At 24.7% G+C, this 22,337-nt stretch overlaps 1 protein-coding gene across 11 annotated transcripts in view; it reads right to left on the bottom strand.

Moving 5' to 3' along the window:
• Positions 1-1,277: 1,277 nt before the first annotated feature.
• Positions 1,278-22,337, bottom strand: part of LOC107444585 (cGMP-dependent 3',5'-cyclic phosphodiesterase) — a 52,217-nt gene continuing 31,157 nt past the window's right edge. For 8 of the 11 annotated variants that reach the window (XM_016058761.4, XM_071179703.2, XM_071179701.2 and 5 more), the window contains 20 exons: positions 21,778-21,902; positions 20,980-21,091; positions 16,592-16,631; positions 16,447-16,510; positions 15,132-15,222; positions 14,975-15,035; positions 12,194-12,275; positions 11,865-11,899; positions 11,672-11,784; positions 9,741-9,815; positions 8,384-8,503; positions 8,213-8,283; positions 7,468-7,593; positions 7,027-7,114; positions 6,077-6,124; positions 4,808-4,882; positions 4,386-4,485; positions 4,179-4,291; positions 3,675-3,820; positions 1,278-1,628 (listed from right to left, as the gene is read on the bottom strand). In XM_016058761.4, coding sequence (XP_015914247.3) covers positions 1,454-1,628; positions 3,675-3,820; positions 4,179-4,291; positions 4,386-4,485; positions 4,808-4,882; positions 6,077-6,124; positions 7,027-7,114; positions 7,468-7,593; positions 8,213-8,283; positions 8,384-8,503; positions 9,741-9,815; positions 11,672-11,784; positions 11,865-11,899; positions 12,194-12,275; positions 14,975-15,035; positions 15,132-15,222; positions 16,447-16,510; positions 16,592-16,631; positions 20,980-21,091; positions 21,778-21,902 — 1,860 coding nt within the window. In that variant the 3' untranslated portion in view covers positions 1,278-1,453. The remainder of the gene's footprint in view (positions 1,629-3,674; positions 3,821-4,178; positions 4,292-4,385; positions 4,486-4,807; positions 4,883-6,076; positions 6,125-7,026; positions 7,115-7,467; positions 7,594-8,212; positions 8,284-8,383; positions 8,504-9,740; positions 9,816-11,671; positions 11,785-11,864; positions 11,900-12,193; positions 12,276-14,974; positions 15,036-15,131; positions 15,223-16,446; positions 16,511-16,591; positions 16,632-20,979; positions 21,092-21,777; positions 21,903-22,337) is intronic. The other 3 variants (XM_016058762.4, XM_071179702.2, XM_071179705.2) reach the window with 1 other exon arrangement.

Below are 22,337 nucleotides of genomic sequence, written 5' to 3'. Positions count from 1 at the left end.
AAAAGCAAAGAAATAAGACGCATGCAACATTTGCTTACAAACTCAAATAAGTAATGAGACTTTATATTAAATGAACATATATAAATTAAATAATTCATAAGTATTTTATTAAATTACTTAATACATAAACCTCTCTTTATCCCTGAGATAAACTCTTATTTCTCTCAATCATATTTCTTATGTCTGGAATGAAATATGAAACAGATGTATGAATATTTTGTTTAAAAACATTCATGATTACAAACGGAAACAACATTTAAAATTAGAAACATTACATAACACTTTGCATAACAGAGTAAAATTTTTTACTTAAATCCCTATAAACTAAGTAGCATAAATCTAGAATATTACATTTGTTTTATGCTTCCAATATTTGTACAAAAAAAATTCTCAGCTGCACTTTGTGTTCAAAAAAATAACATTAACAAAACTGGTTAGTGTAGCATAAAGCAACCAAGTTTCATAACGAACTCAGTTTCAGACTTGACAACTAGAGCCTAATAAAACACAGAAAAATTATTTACAATATGGTTTATCAATATTTGTTTCAATTTCAATTCTTTCAACAATATAGAATTTAACAATAAAAACCACAGCACAATATTGAGTTACTTATTGTTTCTCTAGTTATCTAGAGGTACTACACAATTTTTGTATAAAAATTTGCTTTAGTAACTGATTAAAATTATCCAAAATCTATATAAAAAAGAAAACACCAATTTTTAGCATTTTTAATGAAGGGTAAATAAAAATGAAAAAATAAAGCAAATTGTGAAAATTATCCAAAGTATTTTTAATTCATAATAATGTTCATATATTACACTAAAAAAAGTTAATTGTATAGTAAAAAAAAATTCAAAAAACAGTTAATTTTATGCAATCCTACATTTTCAAAATATGGTGAATAACGTGTATTTTACAATGAAAACGATATTAGATAACTTAAAAAATTTAACAGCAACTACTTGATTTTTTTAAATTTGTATTTTAACATTAAAAGAAATTATGCATAGATATTTAAATTAATGCCTTCATTTGTATTAAAAAACTTTAAGAGTTAAAAACACTCAATAGTTTTTCTCAGAATAAAAGCAACTTCATATTAATGATTACATGATGCAAAAATTCAATCCGATGAAAACAATATATTTAATAATTATCAAGAATAAATAAATAATTTAAAATTATATCACAGCAGTTTATAGTATTGAAAAGATACTACTTTGTTCTAGCAATTCTACAGAAATTCAACAATTTCTAAGGCACATTTTTCACTTAAACATATACTTTGTTTAGTACATGAAAAACTTTTAAACTAACTATAAAAGAATTAAACAATCATAAATTTGACTTTTGCTTTCACTTAAAAGCACTTTATCTGTAATTCATGAAGGCGTGTATTATTAAAAAAGAAATACTAATGTTTATATAAGGAACATTGTCAACAATGATGTTAAAGAGAACAAGCAGCTGCATCAACTCTAGGATCCTCAAGAAAATCGAGTGGTGACTTATTGCTTCCTGATAAATTTTCTGTAAAAACAATATCAACTTTCTCCCACTGCCTTTGATGCAGCAAAATAACATCAACAAGTTGTTTTAAATCAGGAAAAAATCCAGAGAGAAGTCTATATGAAAATATAACAGAAACAAAATGAAATATTTACAAACAAACAAAAAAATTACAAAGTAAATAAATATTATAAATAAAATAAAGCCACAAGTAATAAAACAAGCTTTTCTACAAATCAATAAATAAAATTAAAATTACATGTGCAACGCGCAAAAAAATTAACCGCCCGGAATAATGTTTTTATAATGATTGGATCCTCTCATACTAGGACTCAATCTTAACAATTTGAGGAGGTGACCTCAAATGTGCTGAGTAGTTATATGATATTTTAAGTTATAAAATCAGACACAAAAACATACTTTCACTGAATAAACTTCAATTTTTGTTTCTTAATTATGGTTTTTGACCCCCAAAATATAAGGGGTAGCTACAATATAGGAAATATGGTCGTATTAGTTTGGTCAGGAGAGCAGTTCAAAGTTTGGACCCCTTAATGTTAATTTTACCTCTTGATTGCTTTGCCATATTTTTTAAGGGAAATGAAACATTTTTCATACAATTAAAAAATTCAATTATCCGAAAGATAATTTCACACAAAAAGTAATTCCTAATAATTATTTGTTATTTTTTTTTTAAATTTTACTTAAGCATAGTCGGAACAATTTTGAATTGTAAGGTTTACAAATTTTTACATCATTTTAAAGAATGTAATTTTATATGACAAAATACAAAATTTGAACAAAATTGATTGAATAGTTCCTGGGAAACTGAATTTTAAAAAAGTGAGAAATTTAAAATTAGATTTCTCAGGAACTAGTCAACCGACCGATTTTGTACAAATTTTGTTTGTATCATATAAAATTACATTCTTTAAAATAATGTAAAAATGAGTATACTATTCAATTTTTATATTATTGTAGTCTGGAAAAGTTTTCTGATTATCAGTAAATAAAATTATAAAAAATATTAAATAGCTTTAAAAATTCTTTTTTGTGTAGAAATTATAATTGTGTGAAAAATTTTCCATTTTGTTTAACAAGTTCTGGCGATATAGCGAAATACGTAAAAAGTATTGTACGATTCTTAAATTACAAGAGAAGCAGTAATTTTTCAAGTTTAATGAGGTAATTTGTGGTAAATTTTAAGTAACTATGAAGGCTTAGAAACTTTTGTTTACATGAGGGAATGAAATACACATTATAATTAAAAACATTATTTAAGAAACATGCAGTTTTGTTAATTTAAACACATTTAATAAGCTTTCTTTGTAACAACTAAAATACCCCAAGCAGCATAATTTTTTTTTTCAGATAAAAAAAATAATGTAGTGTAATAAAATATCCATTTGCATCATAGATCAAAAATCAACAAATTGAAATGTAGAAAAATTAGGAATAATTTAAACATTCGTCAACTAAATATTTCTTTCTATAAACTTATGTGGTACTTAAATCAAACAGTATTTCAGAGTTTCCATTGGCAACAGCTTTTAACTTTTTTGAGACTAACCACAAAGCACATACTTGCAAGCAGCAGTGTGAATGGAGAGACACAATTTGATTGTTTACGCATGTTCAATTACTTGAATAAAATTTCTGCAGTTTGCTTTTTTGGGGGGAAAGGTATATTGATATCCAGGTTTCTCATTAAATGAAACTATTCAATTTGTTAACAATAAAAACATTTTAACATGCAGTGCTATGAAGCAATATGTTCATACTTTATGCTTCAATTTGTTTTAAGTAAAATCAATAAGAATTATTTTACTTATCTAAAAGGGCACAGTTTGTGCTAAACATTTTTCTGGGAGCAGCTCAAGCCATGCATAACAACAAAACTTAAAGATAGTTATAGTGAAGTAAATATATATTATATGTATATAATCTTAAACTAGTTATTGTAGCAATTGAAAATTTTAAAGAAAACTATTAATTTTACATAATTTTACTTATACTACACAAAAAAAGAAGAAAAAAAATTGATATACAAAAAATAAAGGGAAAAATTATAATAAACAGTGTTTCAATTCTTTCTTAAACAAAGAAGGCTTCTTTTTCGTTAAACTCTTCAATAAATTAACTACAGGTTTCTAAACACTCACTTATAAACGGGCAGGACAACTTGTTCTAAGAAGCTTATCTGTAGCATTGGTATTTGAGCTCTCTCTCTATCCATCATTTCATTTGGTTTCACACCCATTGCTTTCTCTAAATCTCCTTGTGAGAAGAATTCTCTGTATATAAGTTTCTAACATAATAAGAAAGAGATTCATTGGCATCATTTCATAAAGTTTTAGAGTTTAATTAACTACTGCAAGATTTTTAATCTTAAAAAATCATAACATTTTAATATGCAAATATTAACCTAAATATGTTAAAAATCAGATAATTAGTTAGTATGATATGAAAGAAACAAAAATAATGACAGTTTGAGGCATTAAATTTAATTTTTTTTTTTTAACATATGATTTAAAATTAAAAATATCATCTAAAATGTATATTTAAATGTTATTATTGTTTCAATAAGTTTTATCATTGCCAAGTTTCTAATTTTAATAACTTATAAGACACATAATAATTTAATTAAATTAAAGCATAATACTAACAGCAATTTCCTTCGTATTTATCCAGTCTTTTGTTTGGTCTGATAAATCACAGGATGTGACCATTAAGCATAAGAGTATTCGATGATGCTCAGGGTTTGAAGCATCATAACCATCTAAAATAAAATAAAGATTAAAAAGTGTTTTCTAAATTTAAAAATATGTAACTTAACTAGTTCAGCTATTAATAAGTTAAAAAGAAAATGATACCTTCAAGAACTTTCTTTATGCCCTTTATTATTCGGAAATGATGAGCTAAATCAGTAGCTAGGATAATTTCCCTCACAAAATCTAAACATTTCTTGTAATCCTAAGAACAAAATTGAAAAAAGAAAATCTATACTAAATAATGAAGGTGTATAAAAAATTAAATCATTAATGCATGTTCGTATGAATTTCCTTTTTTATAAAAAGTCATGCAGCTTTGTAAATATAAACATGAGTAATATGAGTGAAAATTTATATAGCCTAATATGCCCTTATCATGTAAATAAGTATACTACAAATATACACAGCCAAACAAAATTATAAAAACATGTCTAACAATACATAAGTATGTGAATTACTTAGCAGTTACAAAAACTATAAAATGTGTTATAGTTATTAAGTTAAAAGATTTTAAAGAAACAAACCTCTTCAGATAGATTTTCAAATATGTTACAACCATCAGCATGTAAAATTGCCATTGTTTGAGCAAAGTGATGTCTCTATAAGAATAATAATACAACAAACTAAATAGATTGAAGTAATATATTAAATATGTTTCACCAAAATATAATAAAAAAGTTTAAATTATATTTTAGCTAAAATTTAAAAGAAAAAGAACTAAGTAATTTTAAAACAAATTAATCCACAATGTATTACATCCTGGTGTGTAATACATCTCACACCTATAAAAAAGTGGAATATTAGTAATTTGTAAAATTGAATTTTCCTATGGCCTTTAGTATTAGACTTTTAGAACAAGATTGCACTTAAATGTGTAATTTAATATTTTGTTAAAATTGAAGTGACACAAACCCACTCGTCTTTTTATATAAGTCCTTTTTTTAATGAAATTTGTAATGAGAAATTTTCTTCTTATGGGAGACAATGTTGGTATTTATGCACTCAAATTTATTACAGTTTTAAAGAAATCTTTTTTAAAAATCTTTTTTCGAGAAAATAGTTCGACAGCCAGAATAGAACATAGGTGGCGAATGGTAATTTTTTACTGCCCTGAATGTTGCGACAATAAATTCTCAATCTAGATTTTAACCCTTGATGCATAATTTATTATTCATTATTTTCATTTTCACTCATTATTATTATACATTAATTTAGGACAAAATAAATTAAAAATATTATATTTAACATTTTAATAATTTATAGTTAAGAAATACAGCATGAGACACAGGTGTCGCTTTCTGCAGTAATTTTAACATCTCCCAGACATGACTCTCTTTCAAATAATAATTTTTCAACTCTACACTCCTTTGCACTTATTTAGATCTATGAAAAACAGTAATTCATCACTGAAATTTCTGTAAATTACAAAATAAATTATTGATAAATATTTGAATATAAATTAAAAATAAATTTTTACATAATCTTATGGTTCAATGTTAATCTCAGTTTTTGTGTTGAATTATATACATTACAATATTTTGGTATTAGATTACATACATTGAACCTTCTTTAATGTATATGGATCAGACAATTTTGAAAAAAAAAACTAAAATACTGATTAAAAGAATCTGAAGAAAACAGCTTATGAATTCAATAAAATAGAAAAGGTACAAGTACAATTATAGATACAAATAAATCAATAAAATACAATTAGATTCATATTTTTTTTAATAAGATCATACTTTAAAAAAATGTATTAAATTAACGGCATTAAATTAAAAGTTTAATCGTACCTCTAATACAGATCCTTCAGAACTATATAGAGCAGCCAAGACCGACTTCTAAAATAATAAGAATTCATTTTTGAAACAAACATTTTATTTCTATAATTTAACAGCAATTAAATTAATTGAGCTTTTTTAGTAATAATTTTCATTTATAAACTTTATTCAGACAGTAGCAATCAGATAAAGCATATAAAGAAAAAAAATTTGATACATATTAAATATTGGATTGGAGCTTTGTTGAGGTATGTTGTTATATGCAATTATATGCTTTGTTTATATGCAATTTTATTTTCAATCTTTTTATAAGTAAAATTATTTTTTTTATTAATTTAATATGAGTAAATAATAGAAACTATAAGAAGTAAAGAAAATGTTCTTGCAAACAAGGTAACATTAAATAGAGACACATTATTCAACTGGAGTTTTGACATTCTCAATTTTACTCCTTCAAAATGCTTACTTCTTTTCATATAACTTTTGCTCAGGCTAATTCCATTCACTCTCTAATCAAAAAACTGTGGCATGAAAAGTCATTTTTCGCTTATCTAATTCTAGATCTGCTTTGGTGTAAAAAAAATCTGAGAGGTTTTTCGATGTGCAGGACAATTTCTAATTAGAAAATGAAGCGACATTTTTTATGTGCATAACCATTTGAGAGGGTAAAACAAAAATGACCATGTAGAACCAAACGTAAGGATAATGAATCTTTCTTATCTAAGCAAAAATTTATTTAAATAATGGTTTAATATATACAGAATATTTGGAATCATACTTGTTCTCGTAAACTTGTATAAAAAATAATGTACAGTTATAACTTAGTAAAAGATATTTTAAATATAGCACTATAAATTAAATTTTTCAATTTAAAGAAACAAAACTAGTAAAAATAAACACTTTTATAAAAGTGTATTAGCATCAGTACAAGATTAACTTTAACAAGTTTATCAAATACATACAGATGTAACTTGAAAAGAGCTTGTAGTTCCTCGATGATCCAAATCATGACAAAGGCAGGCTACATAAAGAGCAAGTCCTTCCAGGGGACTGTAATTAAAGAATATAATGTATATGAGAGCAGTAATATGAATAACATTAATCAAAAATAGAGAAGCAATAAGAAACATGAGAAAATATTTACAATAAGAAGAAGATATACTTTAAAATATTTTATAGATATTGAAGTAAATACTAAACAAATGCGTATCATTAGCACACATAATACACAATACACGATAGATATGCTTTAAATACTTTATGCCAACACTGAGTTCTTTAATTAACTATTTTTGTGTAAAAAATATATTAAAAAAACTCTTAACTAAATACTAAACAAATGCATTTGATTGTTATTTTTTTTAATTGATATCTAAGACCAAATAAGCAAACTGCCTCTGTACCTGATTTGATTGCCCATTAATTTCAAATTCTTCAACAACAAATAGGAAAAGTGAGCCACAGAAAATCCATGCTTCCAATTATGATAAGGTGGGTCTCTGTATCCTTGCTTAACAGTAACAATGAACCTAAAGAATTAATACATTTTCAGAGAAATTAAAGTAGTCATGAATCATTTATTCATTCATCATATTTTTAAAAGAATGGAAGAAGGAAGAGTTTCTTTAATTTACTACTAATTCAAAAACTGAAACAAAAGTTTCAGAAAAACATTGGAATAAATTTGTGGTTGAAAATAACATGAACAGTGTATCAACTGAATGTTTGACATAAATTTACCAAATAAAGATTAACAACATATAAAATTAACTAGCCTCTTTTTGTAATTTTTAAAGTTATACTAATATTGCTTTGTAAAACCCTACAAACAAATGCAATGGTAATTTGCCAACAGATGACTTTAGAATGGAGCAATGCAATAAGCTGTGTGCTCAGAATAGCTGAATTTGGAGAAAAAAATCTTTAAATATATTAAAAAGGCTTCCAATGAAAATTAATTTTCTAATTTTAAGCTTGAATGGATAAAAGTTTTGTTGCTACTATTGTGAAGTAAAACCAGTTTTTAAAGAGCAAATACCTTTCAGTTTAACAAAGTTCATAGCTTAATCAGAAAGCATAAATAAAATAAGTAATAAAAAAATTATAACATCAATAAAACGACTCATTTTTAAAACTAATTGTTTATACCTAATTAATGTAGTCTTCCTCAGCCTCCAAAATTTTGAGAATTCAAGGTCTGCAAACATTCCAAGTGTTGCCTGTTATTAAAACATTAAAAATTATTCTTAAGAGTAAATAAAATTGAATGCTAGAAAAAAAACTGCAACATGTAAATAGAAAAAAAACACTATTTATTACATTAGCTGCTTCAGAATCTGTAAGAAGTCTAGGAATATATGAAAACTTCTGAAACTCTTCATTAATAAAATTTCTTTCAGCCATTTCACTAGTTATTTTTAGAATGTCTTCTTCAGTAACCTGAAAATGAAAATTTAAAAACATACATTTTAGTCAGCAAAGTATACCACAATTTTTACATTTTGTTTAAATTATGTATTAATAAACCAAGGCCAATATAAATTTTTTTCTGCAGAATTAACTTTTTGATTGCCAAACCTGTCTAAAATCAGTTTGGGGTAGCAGGGTATGTCTGTTATCTATATTATTTTTCTAAATTCTTGTTGTATAATAACTAATATTATACAGAATTCAAAGGTTTATTATTAGTACAAGCATGTTTCAAAACTTAATACTATAATAAAATTTATAATTAATACATATATCTGTATAAAAATAAAAACACTAAATTGAGAGTTAAGTTTCAAAATAATATTAATAAAAATGGAAATTGAGTAATGCTCTTTAAATTTTATTTCAACAACAGTTTTTGTACAACCTTTAGACTGCAGCCTATTTGAAGAAAAAAAACTAAACTGCGATATCACATTAAATGTTAGTTATCTATAAAAATCTTTAACTATAAACATAAAAGCTATATTTCTATATAATAATAAACTATTCACTTTTACTATTTTCTGAGAGTTTATTTTTCCTTTAACTACATTTTTTCTAAATATTAAATTTTTATTTAGTTAAAATAAAAATATATATTTAATAGGAAAGAGGCAAATGGAGGAGTAAGCTTCTTATAAGCAACAACCAAATGCATGACAATCAAAGGTTTTAAAAATAATTTTGTAATTAAATATTTTAATTTCCTTAATACTTACATTTTGAGACAGTTTTAAAGCATTAAAATTTAAACAAACGTTTTTATCTTTAAGATTAAGTAGGTAAATTATTAATTCATTTCTAAATTACATATTAAAATGCATGCATATAAATATGAGGAAAAAAAAGTACATACTTTATAAAATAGCAAATGAGCAAATTATAAAATGTACATTTGCAATTAAAACAAATATAATTTAGCTTTTTTTTGTGTGCGTGTTAACAAGTTTTGGCGAATTTTGAACTAAAAAAGACTTTTCAATGATATAATCATTCACATGTTCACATGAAAAAAATAACTTATTAACAACACATATGCTCTAAAAGATTAAATTTAAAAAGCAATAATTGAGCTTTCTTCTTAAGTGCACTGAATTAACACTATTTACCTAAACAGAACAAATATACCTCATAAATATAAGAAAAAATATGGAAACATAGTAAATATAAGATCTGTCAATATAGATAGATTTTAATTACTTACTTTAGCTTGCATTATTAAACCATTTGATAATCTGCTTCTTGATTGTGCATCCCTAACTTTCTTCCACATAAGAGACTAGAGTAAAATACATAGGTAAATAACAATAATAAATCATTACTCATATGGCTTTATAAATTTAGTTGAAATAAAAATAAAAATTTGTAACAAGAGCAAAGAGTGGTCCTGAAGAAAAATTTCATTTCTCAAAAATTTACTATGTTTGATTTTAAACATCTTACAAGACTGAAACAATATCAAAATACATTAATGACAAAAATTATAAACTTCATGAAAGTAAATGTTTCAAAGTTTATAAAAAAAAATTATTAACAATTAACTGATGTTACTTTCATTATCATTTAAAATTTGGTTTACGCAGATTATAAGACGTCTCTGTAAAAACTATAATTTAGATGTACACTTTTAATATAAAAATGCATAACAATTTATGTCATCAGCTATTTTAATTACGTGCAATGGCAGCAAGATTTGATACTCTAACGAACATTCATGACAGAATTTGAATCCCTTATTTTTTAAATAAATAAGTAACATCATATGTCAACTTGCTTTTCTATTATTTAATAGTTTCAATTAACATAAAAAATACTTAATTACATGACTTCTCTGTCAAGACTATAATTTAGATATATGCTTATAACATAAAAATGTACAAAAATTAATGTCATCAGCTACTTTAATTATGAGTAATGGTGTCAATATTTGATACTCTAACACACTTGACAGAATTTGAATACCTTATTTTTAAAATAAATAAGTAACATTAAATGTCATCCTGCTTTTCTATTACTTAATAATTTTAATTAACAAAAAAATACTTAATTTTTAAAAATAAAGGTTTTAACTTAAACATCTGCCACCCTTCTGAAATGAACAAACAATCTGAAAAAGTACCATTCCAAAAGATTAAAACAATCATTTAAAAAATAAAGTAAAACTTCATTAACTCCCTGCAGTGACAGAATACAAAGATCTATCAAATTATCAAAAAGCCAATTAATAAAGATTGAACCAGTCAAGTTTTGAAAAACAGTGAATATCTTTAAGATATAGCCTTTCTAAAAATATTTCTCTTACTTTATTAACACTTTTAAAATAAAGAAAGAAAATTACATTTTAAATCTAAAATAATTTCACTTTTAGTAAATACTTTAACTAAGAGATCTCTTTTTATCTAGGAGATTTATCAGAGCACAAACCTCTTCATCTACCACACATTATCACTGTGACTTCATTATATCAGTTAATTAAATTTAATGAAATAGAAAATTATGAAATAACTATTTTAGTATTTTCATTTGCATTGGCAACTTTAGACAAATGATTCACAAATCTTTCAACTTTTCAAGCCTGATTTTTTCAAAAGAATGCAAAATAACAAAAAACAGTGCTAAAATTGAAATGTTTTAGTGTCACTGAATTTTATGGCTTAGTTGCCCTCACCCTCTTATTCCCAGGGGTGGTTGTTTCCTACGTGACTTTGCTGCACACCACTGGGTGAGATTTTAAAAATTCTACAACCAACAAAAAATATCAAGTTAAATACAATCAGGTTCAGATTTTACAGAGATTAATCTCCAATTAAATAAAATTTAACAGTGACTCTAAAATGTTTAAATTTTCCTTATAAAAAAACAACAGATTTCTCTTATATCCAAATCAAAAGGTATGAAATGTTGAGCAAACAGTAATAGTAACTTTTTAAGAAAAATTAAGTAAAACTAAGCAAATGAAAACAACAGCCTCTTTTATCTGCTAATCTCAACCAAATTAGGAAAAAATTTTAACAAAAATTTAAAAAAAACAATTCTTGTAAAACTAAAAAAAATAATTATTGATAATTATTTGACTATTCCAACCATGCATTAAAAATCATATGAGAAAGTTCAAAAAAAAATTTTTTAACTTACATGCATTATACAAATGGCACAATACACAGAAAATGTACTAGCAATTTCTTCATCAAATTGTGTAAAATGGTTGCCATTAATTTTATTGCATAATTCAGCTACACCAATAACTCCTGATAAATAATATAATGAAAATTAGTTTTTAAAAAAAATGTGTTTGTGTCATGCAATAAAAAATATATATTGAACTTACCACTGTCGTCTTTGATAGGAAAACATAAGATATTTCTAAAAACATAAAATAATATTAATCAATAAAACAAAAGTAAATAAATATCCCAAGATAGAATTTAAGAGCATGTTATAATTAATATATTCATTTATACAAAAAAATATCTTTATTTTTTTATTTCAATATAAATAAAATCTTTAAACAGAATTTAAAAGATATAGGTAATATTAAAAAAAAAACAATTAATTAATAAAAAAGTTGAGAAAAATTTTGCACAATGATAGTAAATCTAAGCAAATAAAAATTCTTTCTGGGATTTTCAGAAAAAAATAATTTAGACTATATATTACCTAGTTTTAAATCCAGTTAAGTCATCCATTTTGCGATAAAACAGTGGATGTTGATATGCATCGCCAATATTCAAGATTTCCCCTAGAGCATTAATAAAATACAATGGTAAACATGTTTACATGAAGGAAAATAAACATTAATATTTTAGTGTTGCAACATGAAAAATAGGTACAAAAATTTCTTAAAAAATAAGAAAAAAGTGCTGAAAAGACTCTTTCACTTGAAGCAAATTTATTAAGTAATAATACTTTTATTTTAATACTATCTTTTAAGAAAGGAACCATAAAACTTAAATAACAAACATAAAGATAACAAGTAATTTTGGGGTTGAAGTTTTTAAACTTAAAAAACTTAACTAAATAATTTTAGAAAATTGCTTGAGAGATATATTTACTCTGCTTGAAATTTAACTACCAAAATGTAATTTTTGAAACTTTAAAATTTTTATAAATGTTTTGGTATAGCTTATTCAATTATTTTAGAAATAAACAAGCAAAACATAATATCATACAATGAAACTTTTAGAGAGCAACGACCCTCCATTCTGTAAAAATTTGTTAAGAATACTGGACACTCAAAAAAATTTTTAACACTTAGGTTGCAAAAATACTTTAAGTAAAAATATATAGAAACTAATTACATTTTCCATTTATAAAGAACATTAAAAACAACTGTTTGTTCTGTTTATATTAAATACTGGATACATTAAAAATAGTACTGTATATATATTTGAAATTAAGAACCCACCTGGAGTCTTATCTTTTACAACCTATTCCATCTTTTAAAATTTTATTGATTTGAATTTTCTCTAAACCAAATTTTCCAAACAACTTTTTTCTTATTTCATTTATTTCAATGTGCACCTTTTACATTTAAACCATTTATTTCTTAGGCATGTTTAGGAGTGGTTAGAATAGAAAATTATTTTAAATATTTTAAAAGTTAGTTACAAAAAATGTACTTCTTTTTCAAAAAGAAAATGCCAATTAGGTGAGGTTTTTTGATCTAGATAAAACTTATCAAAAACCATAAATAATTTTCAATCTTTGCAAATCTTTATGTAATATTGCATTAACATTTTTAATATTAAATAATTAGATCACAAATGCTTTTCATTTTCACAAAACTTTGGATTTTCTTCATTTCGATGTTTTGCACCATTTTCAGCATTATCATAGAGAGTGTCGGACAAAGATAGGCTAAACTTGCTTGAAAGGCTAAACTTGCTTGAAAGGCTAAACTTGATCTAACAGTCATGAATAATTGTTGCAATCTCACAGCAGTTATGAAAACAGCATATTATTTAAGAATAAGTGGTATTTCTTGTGACGTCAGAGCTAATGAAAATCAGCCTTAAAGTTCTACTTTACAAGAATCGCAACTGAATCTTTGAATTGTACATTTTTTCATCTTGTCATTCTCCTACTTTATCTTTGAGAAATTCACACCGAAAATGATAATGTTTGAAAAATTATTTGCACTTATTGCAGTTTTGTTTATCTTAATGCTAAAAAAAGAAAATTTTCCATCAAAAATCTGTTTATTGGTTGTTTGCAGAGATTTGTCTGATCTCTTCTTGAAGATGTTTCAATATTAAAATAATGAATTGATAAATAAGTGCCTTTAAAAACTGGGCGTTGGTAAATAGATAAGCTCAATAACGATAGAAAATCCGTTGAATTCTCACAGAAGTTATACTGTATACCATTCATTATAAAAAGATATAATTAATACATAAATAATTATAACTCTTAGAAAATCCTACAATTTATCTTAGGATAATGAAATATCAATATCAAAGATTGAAACAGGATTAGATTATGAAAAAATTAAAAGTAATAATTTAATTGTGAAATATTTAAGTGGCAAATGCGAACACAATGACCTCAATAAAATTTTATTTTATAAATGGCGTGGAACAGCCAACCCAATTCTAAGTTTAAGGCTACCAATGTTCAACTCTGTAGGTTTGTAATCTAAACACAACCCAGAAGACAAGGGAACTCCTGGATCACGCATTGGTACAAAATAGCCTTATTATTGGTACAAATAGGTGGACATTCTGATGGAACTAACCTGCATTTGAATTACATGTAGAGGAAAACTACAAAAACCACCCTCACAGATAATCCGATGACAAGGGTATTTTTACCCATGATCCATCTATCACTGAGGATATTTTATCCTTAGTGAAATTTATAATTTTATTTAACAAAAATCAGAGACTGATCCTCCAGTAAGTTAACAAGAAAATTTCAAATTGCGAGAAACTGGGCTAAATTTTTTTTCCAATCAATAGATTTAAAGTTCCATTTTAATTGTTTTTATATGTGTCAAAAAGTGCGAAATAGAAAATTTTAAGAACTATGCTTATTTTTATACATAAAATTTTTTCCTAATCTAGTAAAACTCTTAATATAAATGCCTTCAATTACATTGACCATTTATTATTTTTCAATGGCAGTAAACTCAATTAGACTCTAAATTTAGGTGACAAAACTTCACAAAAATAAAATAGTTTTTAATTTATTGGTTAGTTGCTTCATAAAATCTATATTGTCAGCACCTAACTTCAACCTTAACCTGTTAGAAGTTTGTAAATTTTATCTGACAATTTGCATACATTTTGATAAGCAGATAATAGAAAATTTTTGACATTTTGCAGTTTAAAAAAAAAATGAAAATTTTAAATGCATAACAAAGATAAAACAAATATAAAGACAAATGTAAATGGATTGATACAAAAAAAATCATCAAACTAACACCATACAATTACATACCACTCATTGCAACATGACCAGCAATTCCTTCATGAGCAGGCATGCAAATATCTTTTGGATTCTAGAAAGGAAGAAAAATATTTTCCTTTAAAACAGTCAAAAAAATTTTAAAATTAAATGTGCCAAATAATTTGATCAATAATAGCAGTTCTCCTACCCATACTTGGTTAGGATCTTCCGCATCATTTCCATCAAACACTTTTGCAACTAATTCATTTTCTTCTTTATCAAGAAGAAACAAAGAACATCTACACCAAAATGAAAATAAAAAATTAAAACAACAGTAAATCAGTAAGAAATATTTTACATAAATAGATAACATTTAAAAACACAAACAAAATTTTCTTGAATATTCAAATCATTCTTGCAATAATTTATCCTATTTGTAATGTTACAGGAGTTGCATTTAAAAATTATATATATATATATATATATATATATATATATAATATTTTCATATTTTATAATTTGGCAATCTTATTACGAAAATATTTTAAATCATTCTTGAAAGATTCCAGCAAGTGTAAGCTCATTAGAGTTAGCTACTCCCTTTCTAGATTTCATTTTGTGTTTTCTTTACATTTTATTTACTGTTTTTTGCTTGATATATTTTTTACTTATAGTGTGTTCTATTTTCATTTTAATCTTCTTTTTTTAGTGCTTCTCACACTATTATATTGATATATTTTGCTTTGGCTACATTGATGCAACATTAGAAAGCACTCCTTTTTACGGATATAATCGTGTGAGCTGATAAAGAGATTATCTTTTCATTATTATGTATTCTGGCTTTTTAACACTTTTTTAATATTTTATTTTAATAATTTTTTTTCTTCTCTTTTCATTAATCTTTATTATTTTTTATGTTTTCCTTATAAATTTAATTATTTATGTATATATTAACAAAGTTTACTAAATAAAATTAGTTATATTCAAAATATATTGAGTTTAGCAGTCAGTATTTTAATTTAGCTTAATCAAAATGCTTAATTAGTTGAAATGCAGATTAGGATTATAAATATTTGGAAGTAATTTCTAGTGGAAATATTTCATTTTCGAATAAGATTATTTATAATTTATTATGTAAATTGACAAGCTCCTGTTGTGAAAGAAAATGATCCAATAAGTTAAAGTATTGCAATTTTATTTTCTTATGTTCTTAGAGTTAAGATATTTCTGACAATGAAAATATATCAAAAAGTATACGAATACTGATGTTCAATATGATTTTTATAATATTTTCGTCCACAACTTCACAATGTATGGATGGGCAGAACGTAATTTTAAAATTTAAAATCAGGACCTCCATTTTTTTTCTTACAAATTTGATTCTACCGAAAAACATATGAAATTCAGCTAACTGGCTTTTTACATTTTGGTACATGGATGGTTTTAATTGCACAATGAAAAGGAGTAATAATTATCTAAAATTTATTTACTCAAGTAGTCATGCCTAAAAATTATTTACAAACCTCTCAGCTCCTGTTATTTTCTTTGCTTCAGTCATTACTTCTTTTAAAAGCAAGTTGACATTATCTGCAAAATAAGCAATTAAATTATAAATTCATGATCATAACAAATACAAAATAAATTTAAAATCATTGCATTAATACTAACCAATTTGTATAAGTAGAGTCTTGATGACTTGTAACAAGCACTAAAATAAAGGAAGGAAACAATTATTTTAAATAAAAAAGTAAAGATTTTCATCAAATTTTAGGAAATTTAAGACAAGACAAAAACACAGGGATAATTAATGAGTAGCTTTCAATTTTTCTGTTTCTTTTTTTAATTATATCAAAATTTTCTTCTAAATTATGAATGAAAGAGTTAAATATAATAAGAATTGATTCGAATATTAAGTTGAAAAATATTTTAATACAGCAAAACATTGATCAATCATTTCTCACAAGATCGAATATGTTTTATTTCCCAAAAGGCTAAACCCTCTGTTCACTACTGTTCACCAACCCTGATGATTTATTTGCAATAATTGTTATTTCATCAAATAAAACGGTTTTTTGCACAAAAGTTGAAATTATTCAAAATATTCACTTATATATGCACTATGAAAAATTCCATTTTCTTATGCTTCAAACATAAACGCTTAAATTAAATGTTTATTTTAAGTCAGATTTGTTTGCTAAATAGTATGAAAGATCTTTAAGATATATTGGTGAATATAAATAATTTTGCTTAGTACTAATAATTTTTTTAAATATTATTTAAAATTAAAGACATATTGTTATAACACAGTTGGTGATTTCACAACCATAACTTAATATTTTCACTTACCAAATATGTTGATATGAATACAATTTGAGCATGCTTAACATTGAGTATGAAGCTAATCATTAAGTTCTGAATCAATTAATAATTATTTTTAATTGCAATTTATAATAGAATATTAATGTAAAATGTAATTTAAACCAAAAAAATGATAATTGTAAAACCGTTAACAAATTTAGAAACTGATTCAAATAAATTTATCATAAAATGTAACATAAGAAAGAATATCATAGAATTACTAATAACAATTAGTAACTTATTAGTTTCAAAATATTAATTTAGAAAACTATCAAAATTCGCAATTGCAATGCTTGAGTACGCCGTCTATCGGACATTTATTTATTAAGTTTTCATTTAGTTATATCATAACCATTGGCAGAGTCGGACGTCATTTTCTTAGTAGTAAATAAGAAGCAAAATTTCCCTAAGGAAAAGGCAGAAGAGCTTGAAAAAAAATAACCAGAACATTGGTAAATTTTTTTGAAACGGAACACGCCAAACACTTGAAGAACAATTTCTCAATAATTTTTACCTTTCTATTATTAACAAGCTTGCAACAGATAACTTCAGATTTCAGGATTGCATACTGGTACAGATGTGTGTATTAGATACGGTAAAATACATTTTCTTCTGTCTTCAATTCATTCCAAATTAAAGTGAAGTCAACATTGCTTAGTTTATTCCAATGAATAAATATGATTTCAGAACATTAATAAATTTTTATCACTTTTTTTTTTTTTGGTAAGTATTTTTTAATTTTGAATGTTAAATTTCAACTAGAATTCAGCTATTTTGTTTTTAAGTAACATATTGAAATTCTGAAATTCATATCGAGATCTTGCAATTATAAAATTTTATTGTGTGGTATGTCATCTTAAAGTAATGAAGGGATAATCTATGTGTAGATTATTTGAGAATTAAGTTTTCAAATGAAGAACACATAATTTTGGAATTCTCCGGATTTATGAAACAGTTAAGTTTTATAATTTTCATTAAAAAAATTTTACCTGTAAATAATTTTTTTTCTTATTTGACGATAATTTTCTATAGAAAGGTTTTCTACGTCCTATTATAAATAGAAAAAACATGAAAGTTTTTTATTTTAATGTGAGGAATTTTTAAAATGTCTTTTTTGTTTTGTAAGCATTCTTTATTTTACGTTTTTTAGTTTCTAACTAATAATTTGTATCAAAACTTAAAATTTTTTGATAAAAATTGTTGTTAAAAAACCTTTTTAGCAAAATTAAATTATATAAAATTATGAGCTTATGCATACTTTTTGCTTATTTTAATGTTTGAAGTAATATGATTCATAAAACTATGGAATGTAAAGTTTAAATAGGCCTTTCATGTTATATCATTAAATATAGTAAAACTATTTCTCAGGCATTAGGTTCTAACTCTAATAAAAAGATACATATTTTTTTCTGTTTATCTACAAATATTTTTCCGATGTGTTTTGGATGCTCCTTCTCTAAAAAAAAGAGACACCATTTTGTTTTTGCTTGCATAAGAAAGAATATCAAACATTTTTCTTCTTTAAATTTAATAAACCACAATAAAGAAGGAACATTACAATGCTACACTGAAGACATTTCCAGAGCAACTGAATAGCCCCCTATAGTTTGTTGCGATTGTGAATTAAAAACATAGTTTTATTAATTTTATGCTGTTGACAATCAAACAATATGAAAATTTATGTGAAAAAACTAGACCCTACCCTGTGATTTCCCAGCCAATAAAAATTTACGGACAACAATAGAAAACTGAGACACCATCATTAGATTTTTATACATAGTTAGAAACATGAAGATACATAACAGATTAATTTTAAAATAGCATGTATATATTTTTTGAAAGAAAGTATGAATGATAGCATTAAATTTAATATAAATAGAAATTAAATTTAAATGTAAAAATTCATTATAAAAATGCGTAAAGTCTTTTACTTGTATTCATTTAATACTGAAAAATTTGTAGTGTACATAAAAAAAGCTAATATTTTAATAATTTCTGATCAAAAGGTAAAATTTTACCGCAAAAGCAAATACTTAAAGTTACAAAAAAAATTTACTTTCTCTGATTAAACATCTCTTTTTTCAATAGATTTTAAATCTTGATGCTAAAAACAGGGGGGTGCGACTGCAATTTGCAAAATATTATATCATGGTTTAGACAAAACAGCTGTCCGAAGCTTGGAGTGTTGCAAATCAATTTTATTTTTTTAATATATTGCCATTTCATAGAGTTTCTATTCCCACCACTAAAGATCTATTTGACCGATTTACTTTAAATTTCGCACTTTACTCACTTAAAATAAAATGTTTGAGTAAAAATTTGCATGCTTAATAATTAAAAAATTTCTTGACTATTAGTATATTGAACAATAAATTATAAAAATCATTTTTTATACAGAAACTTTAAATTAACAAGTTTTACAAATATGAACAAATTTTAGTTTCATTTCATTATTTCAGGAGATATAATCAAATATACATAAAGAGATATCTTTATGGGTCTCCCACCTAAACTATTGGGATCATATGATTCATATTCTAACAGTCAAGAGTCAAACTTCATTGAAAAAAAAATGTTTAAAAGACAAAAAAAAGACTCAGAGAAAGGTTATTTTTTTGCATAATTTTGTTACTTAATATATCAGTTGCACTAATATCATGTTCAAGATTAAACTCTTGAACCATTAAAGTTGAGTTCTAGGACATGAAGATCATTAAATGAAAAATTATAAAGAGATTTATGTTTTTTATTTTGCACACTGTACATGCTGTTTTCTACTTAGAGCAAACAGATTTTTAAGTCGTACTTCTTCTTTTTTTCTTTTCTTTTGAATAAGCATTTCTGCGAATGCTGGAATTGGTGTTGTATAAATCAAATTTCCTCCTGTATTTTTTTTTTCACTTTATTTCTTTTAGCTTTACAACAAGATATTGCATAGTTCATCCTTTGTGTACTCATTTTTAATCTAAAACAATGGGGTAAAATGTGCCCATAAAGTACTGATTTTTATGAATAGCATTGTCCTTCCCTAATTAAAGTCAGAATTCATGCTAAATAAATTTTTTTCATAATGTTGTCCGAAACTATGAATCATACAGAAATAAAATTAATGAACTCAAATAGTCAATGATATCCATCCATATTTTCCAATGAAGAACCTTATGGAGTGTATGCTAAACAGAATCCTTAAAATAAAATCAATTTTCCTTCATTTTTTTCCAATTGCATTGACAAAACAATGTTAATCAGAACAAATTTTTCTCCTTTAACATACATTTCTTATAAAGTTTGGCTAAATTTTTTAAACCATTCTCCCAAGAAACTGCTATTATTGGAAATTATTAATTTAACTGGCATGATTGGAATTACCAGAATTGTAATTGTAAAAGAAACATTACAATGATATCATATGTACTTGAAAATAAAAATTGTGAGAATGATGGATCGAGGTTCAACAATATTAAAATAGTTCTTATTGTTTTTATAATACTATGCTTAATTTTCAATTATGTTTTAAGCATTACAACACTAAATTAACCATAGAAAAAACTGTTGCACTAATAAATTATTACTTCACTAAGCATGCACAGATACAGTTACAAAAATTAATATTTGTTAAAGAGTTATGTATAAATTTTCTGTAATAAAAATTTAATTAAAAAAATTAGTTTAATATAATATTGCCTAGAAAAGCATACTTGGCTTTTCTTCCGAATCTTTCTTTCATCTTCACATTTACGTAAACGATAGAGCAATGGAGCAATATACTTAGAACAACTTTTCACTGCATCAAGATCTTCCACAGTGAAACTAAAACAATATAAAACATTTTAACATCAACAATAAAAAATTATCATAAATAAAACAGGTAGCAAATAGCAATCAAATATCAAATATGTTCTTCACAAATATATTAGGGCAGATTATAAAGTGAAATACATGTTTTGCAAAAGGACAAGTGATTAAAAAAAAGTTCCTAGAAGGAATATTTGTTTAATCACTTTGCCTATAGTATAAATTATAGTAATAAACTAGGCACTAACTGCTACACTTAAAGTTTGTAGTCAATAGAGGATGAAATTTAGCATATGATTTGATTGATCGCAAAAGTAGATTCAATCGTAAAATTTATAATATATTTCAAACTTCTTTTTTAATGTAAATTACATTTCTGTATTCTTAATTTCTCCATATCAAAAGCATTTTCCAATAAATTAGCTATGCCATTTTTTTCCATATTACTATCTGATTTAAAAAGTATTAAAACTAAGCTACTTAATGGTTACAGCTCATTTTTTTAATTTTTCCTTTTAAACAACTAAAATTAACCTTTTCCATAAACTAGTTTTCACAAACCTCAACAAACTGCCAAATGTTCTAAGATATTTCATTGAATAGCTGCATTTTTAAATTTTATACATCAGATTAATTAAAGACACATTATCTTTACCTACAATTTTGTAATTTATTTAAAACTGTAAAATAAATTTGCATACCTATTTTTGTTTATTAGACAAAGAATACTTGAAACTTTTTCTTCGAGACTAGATGTGAATAGTGGAACACACATATAAGAATGTACTTGAATATTCAAGTTATTATTGTTACCTAAATTGAAAAGCTGAAAAATACAGATGTGTTGTGAGCAACAAGAGCAAACTCAAAGTAAAATTTTAAAAAAAAAATTTAAAAAAATATATGGCTCTCAATGAGAAAATCATATCAGACTTTTTACTTATGAAGAAAAATAATAATTCTCTTATTCTAACTTCAAATTTATCCAAGACATAGCTTGTTAAAGTTTGTAATTGGTATTAAATGACCTTATGAGTCACCTGGTTGCAAGACTTCATATGGGATGTAAAGAATTTAACAAAATGTAAGAAAGACTTCTGTAGAGTTTCTTTTTTCAGTTCATTTTGTAAAATTGAACATCATATTAGGAAATATTAAACAGATCCCTGTGGCATAAAAACTTTTCCTAAATGAAGCATACTTTTAGAGTTAACTAATTGAACATTTTGAATTCAATGAGTTTATCAACAATATTCAGAAA

The sequence above is a fragment of the Parasteatoda tepidariorum genome, chromosome 1 (genome assembly GCF_982258835.1).
Source record: "Parasteatoda tepidariorum strain Cologne lab strain chromosome 1, Ptep-v5.0, whole genome shotgun sequence".
Classification (NCBI taxonomy): domain Eukaryota; kingdom Metazoa; phylum Arthropoda; class Arachnida; order Araneae; family Theridiidae; genus Parasteatoda; species Parasteatoda tepidariorum.
This window is presented reverse-complemented; position numbering and strand designations above follow the sequence as displayed.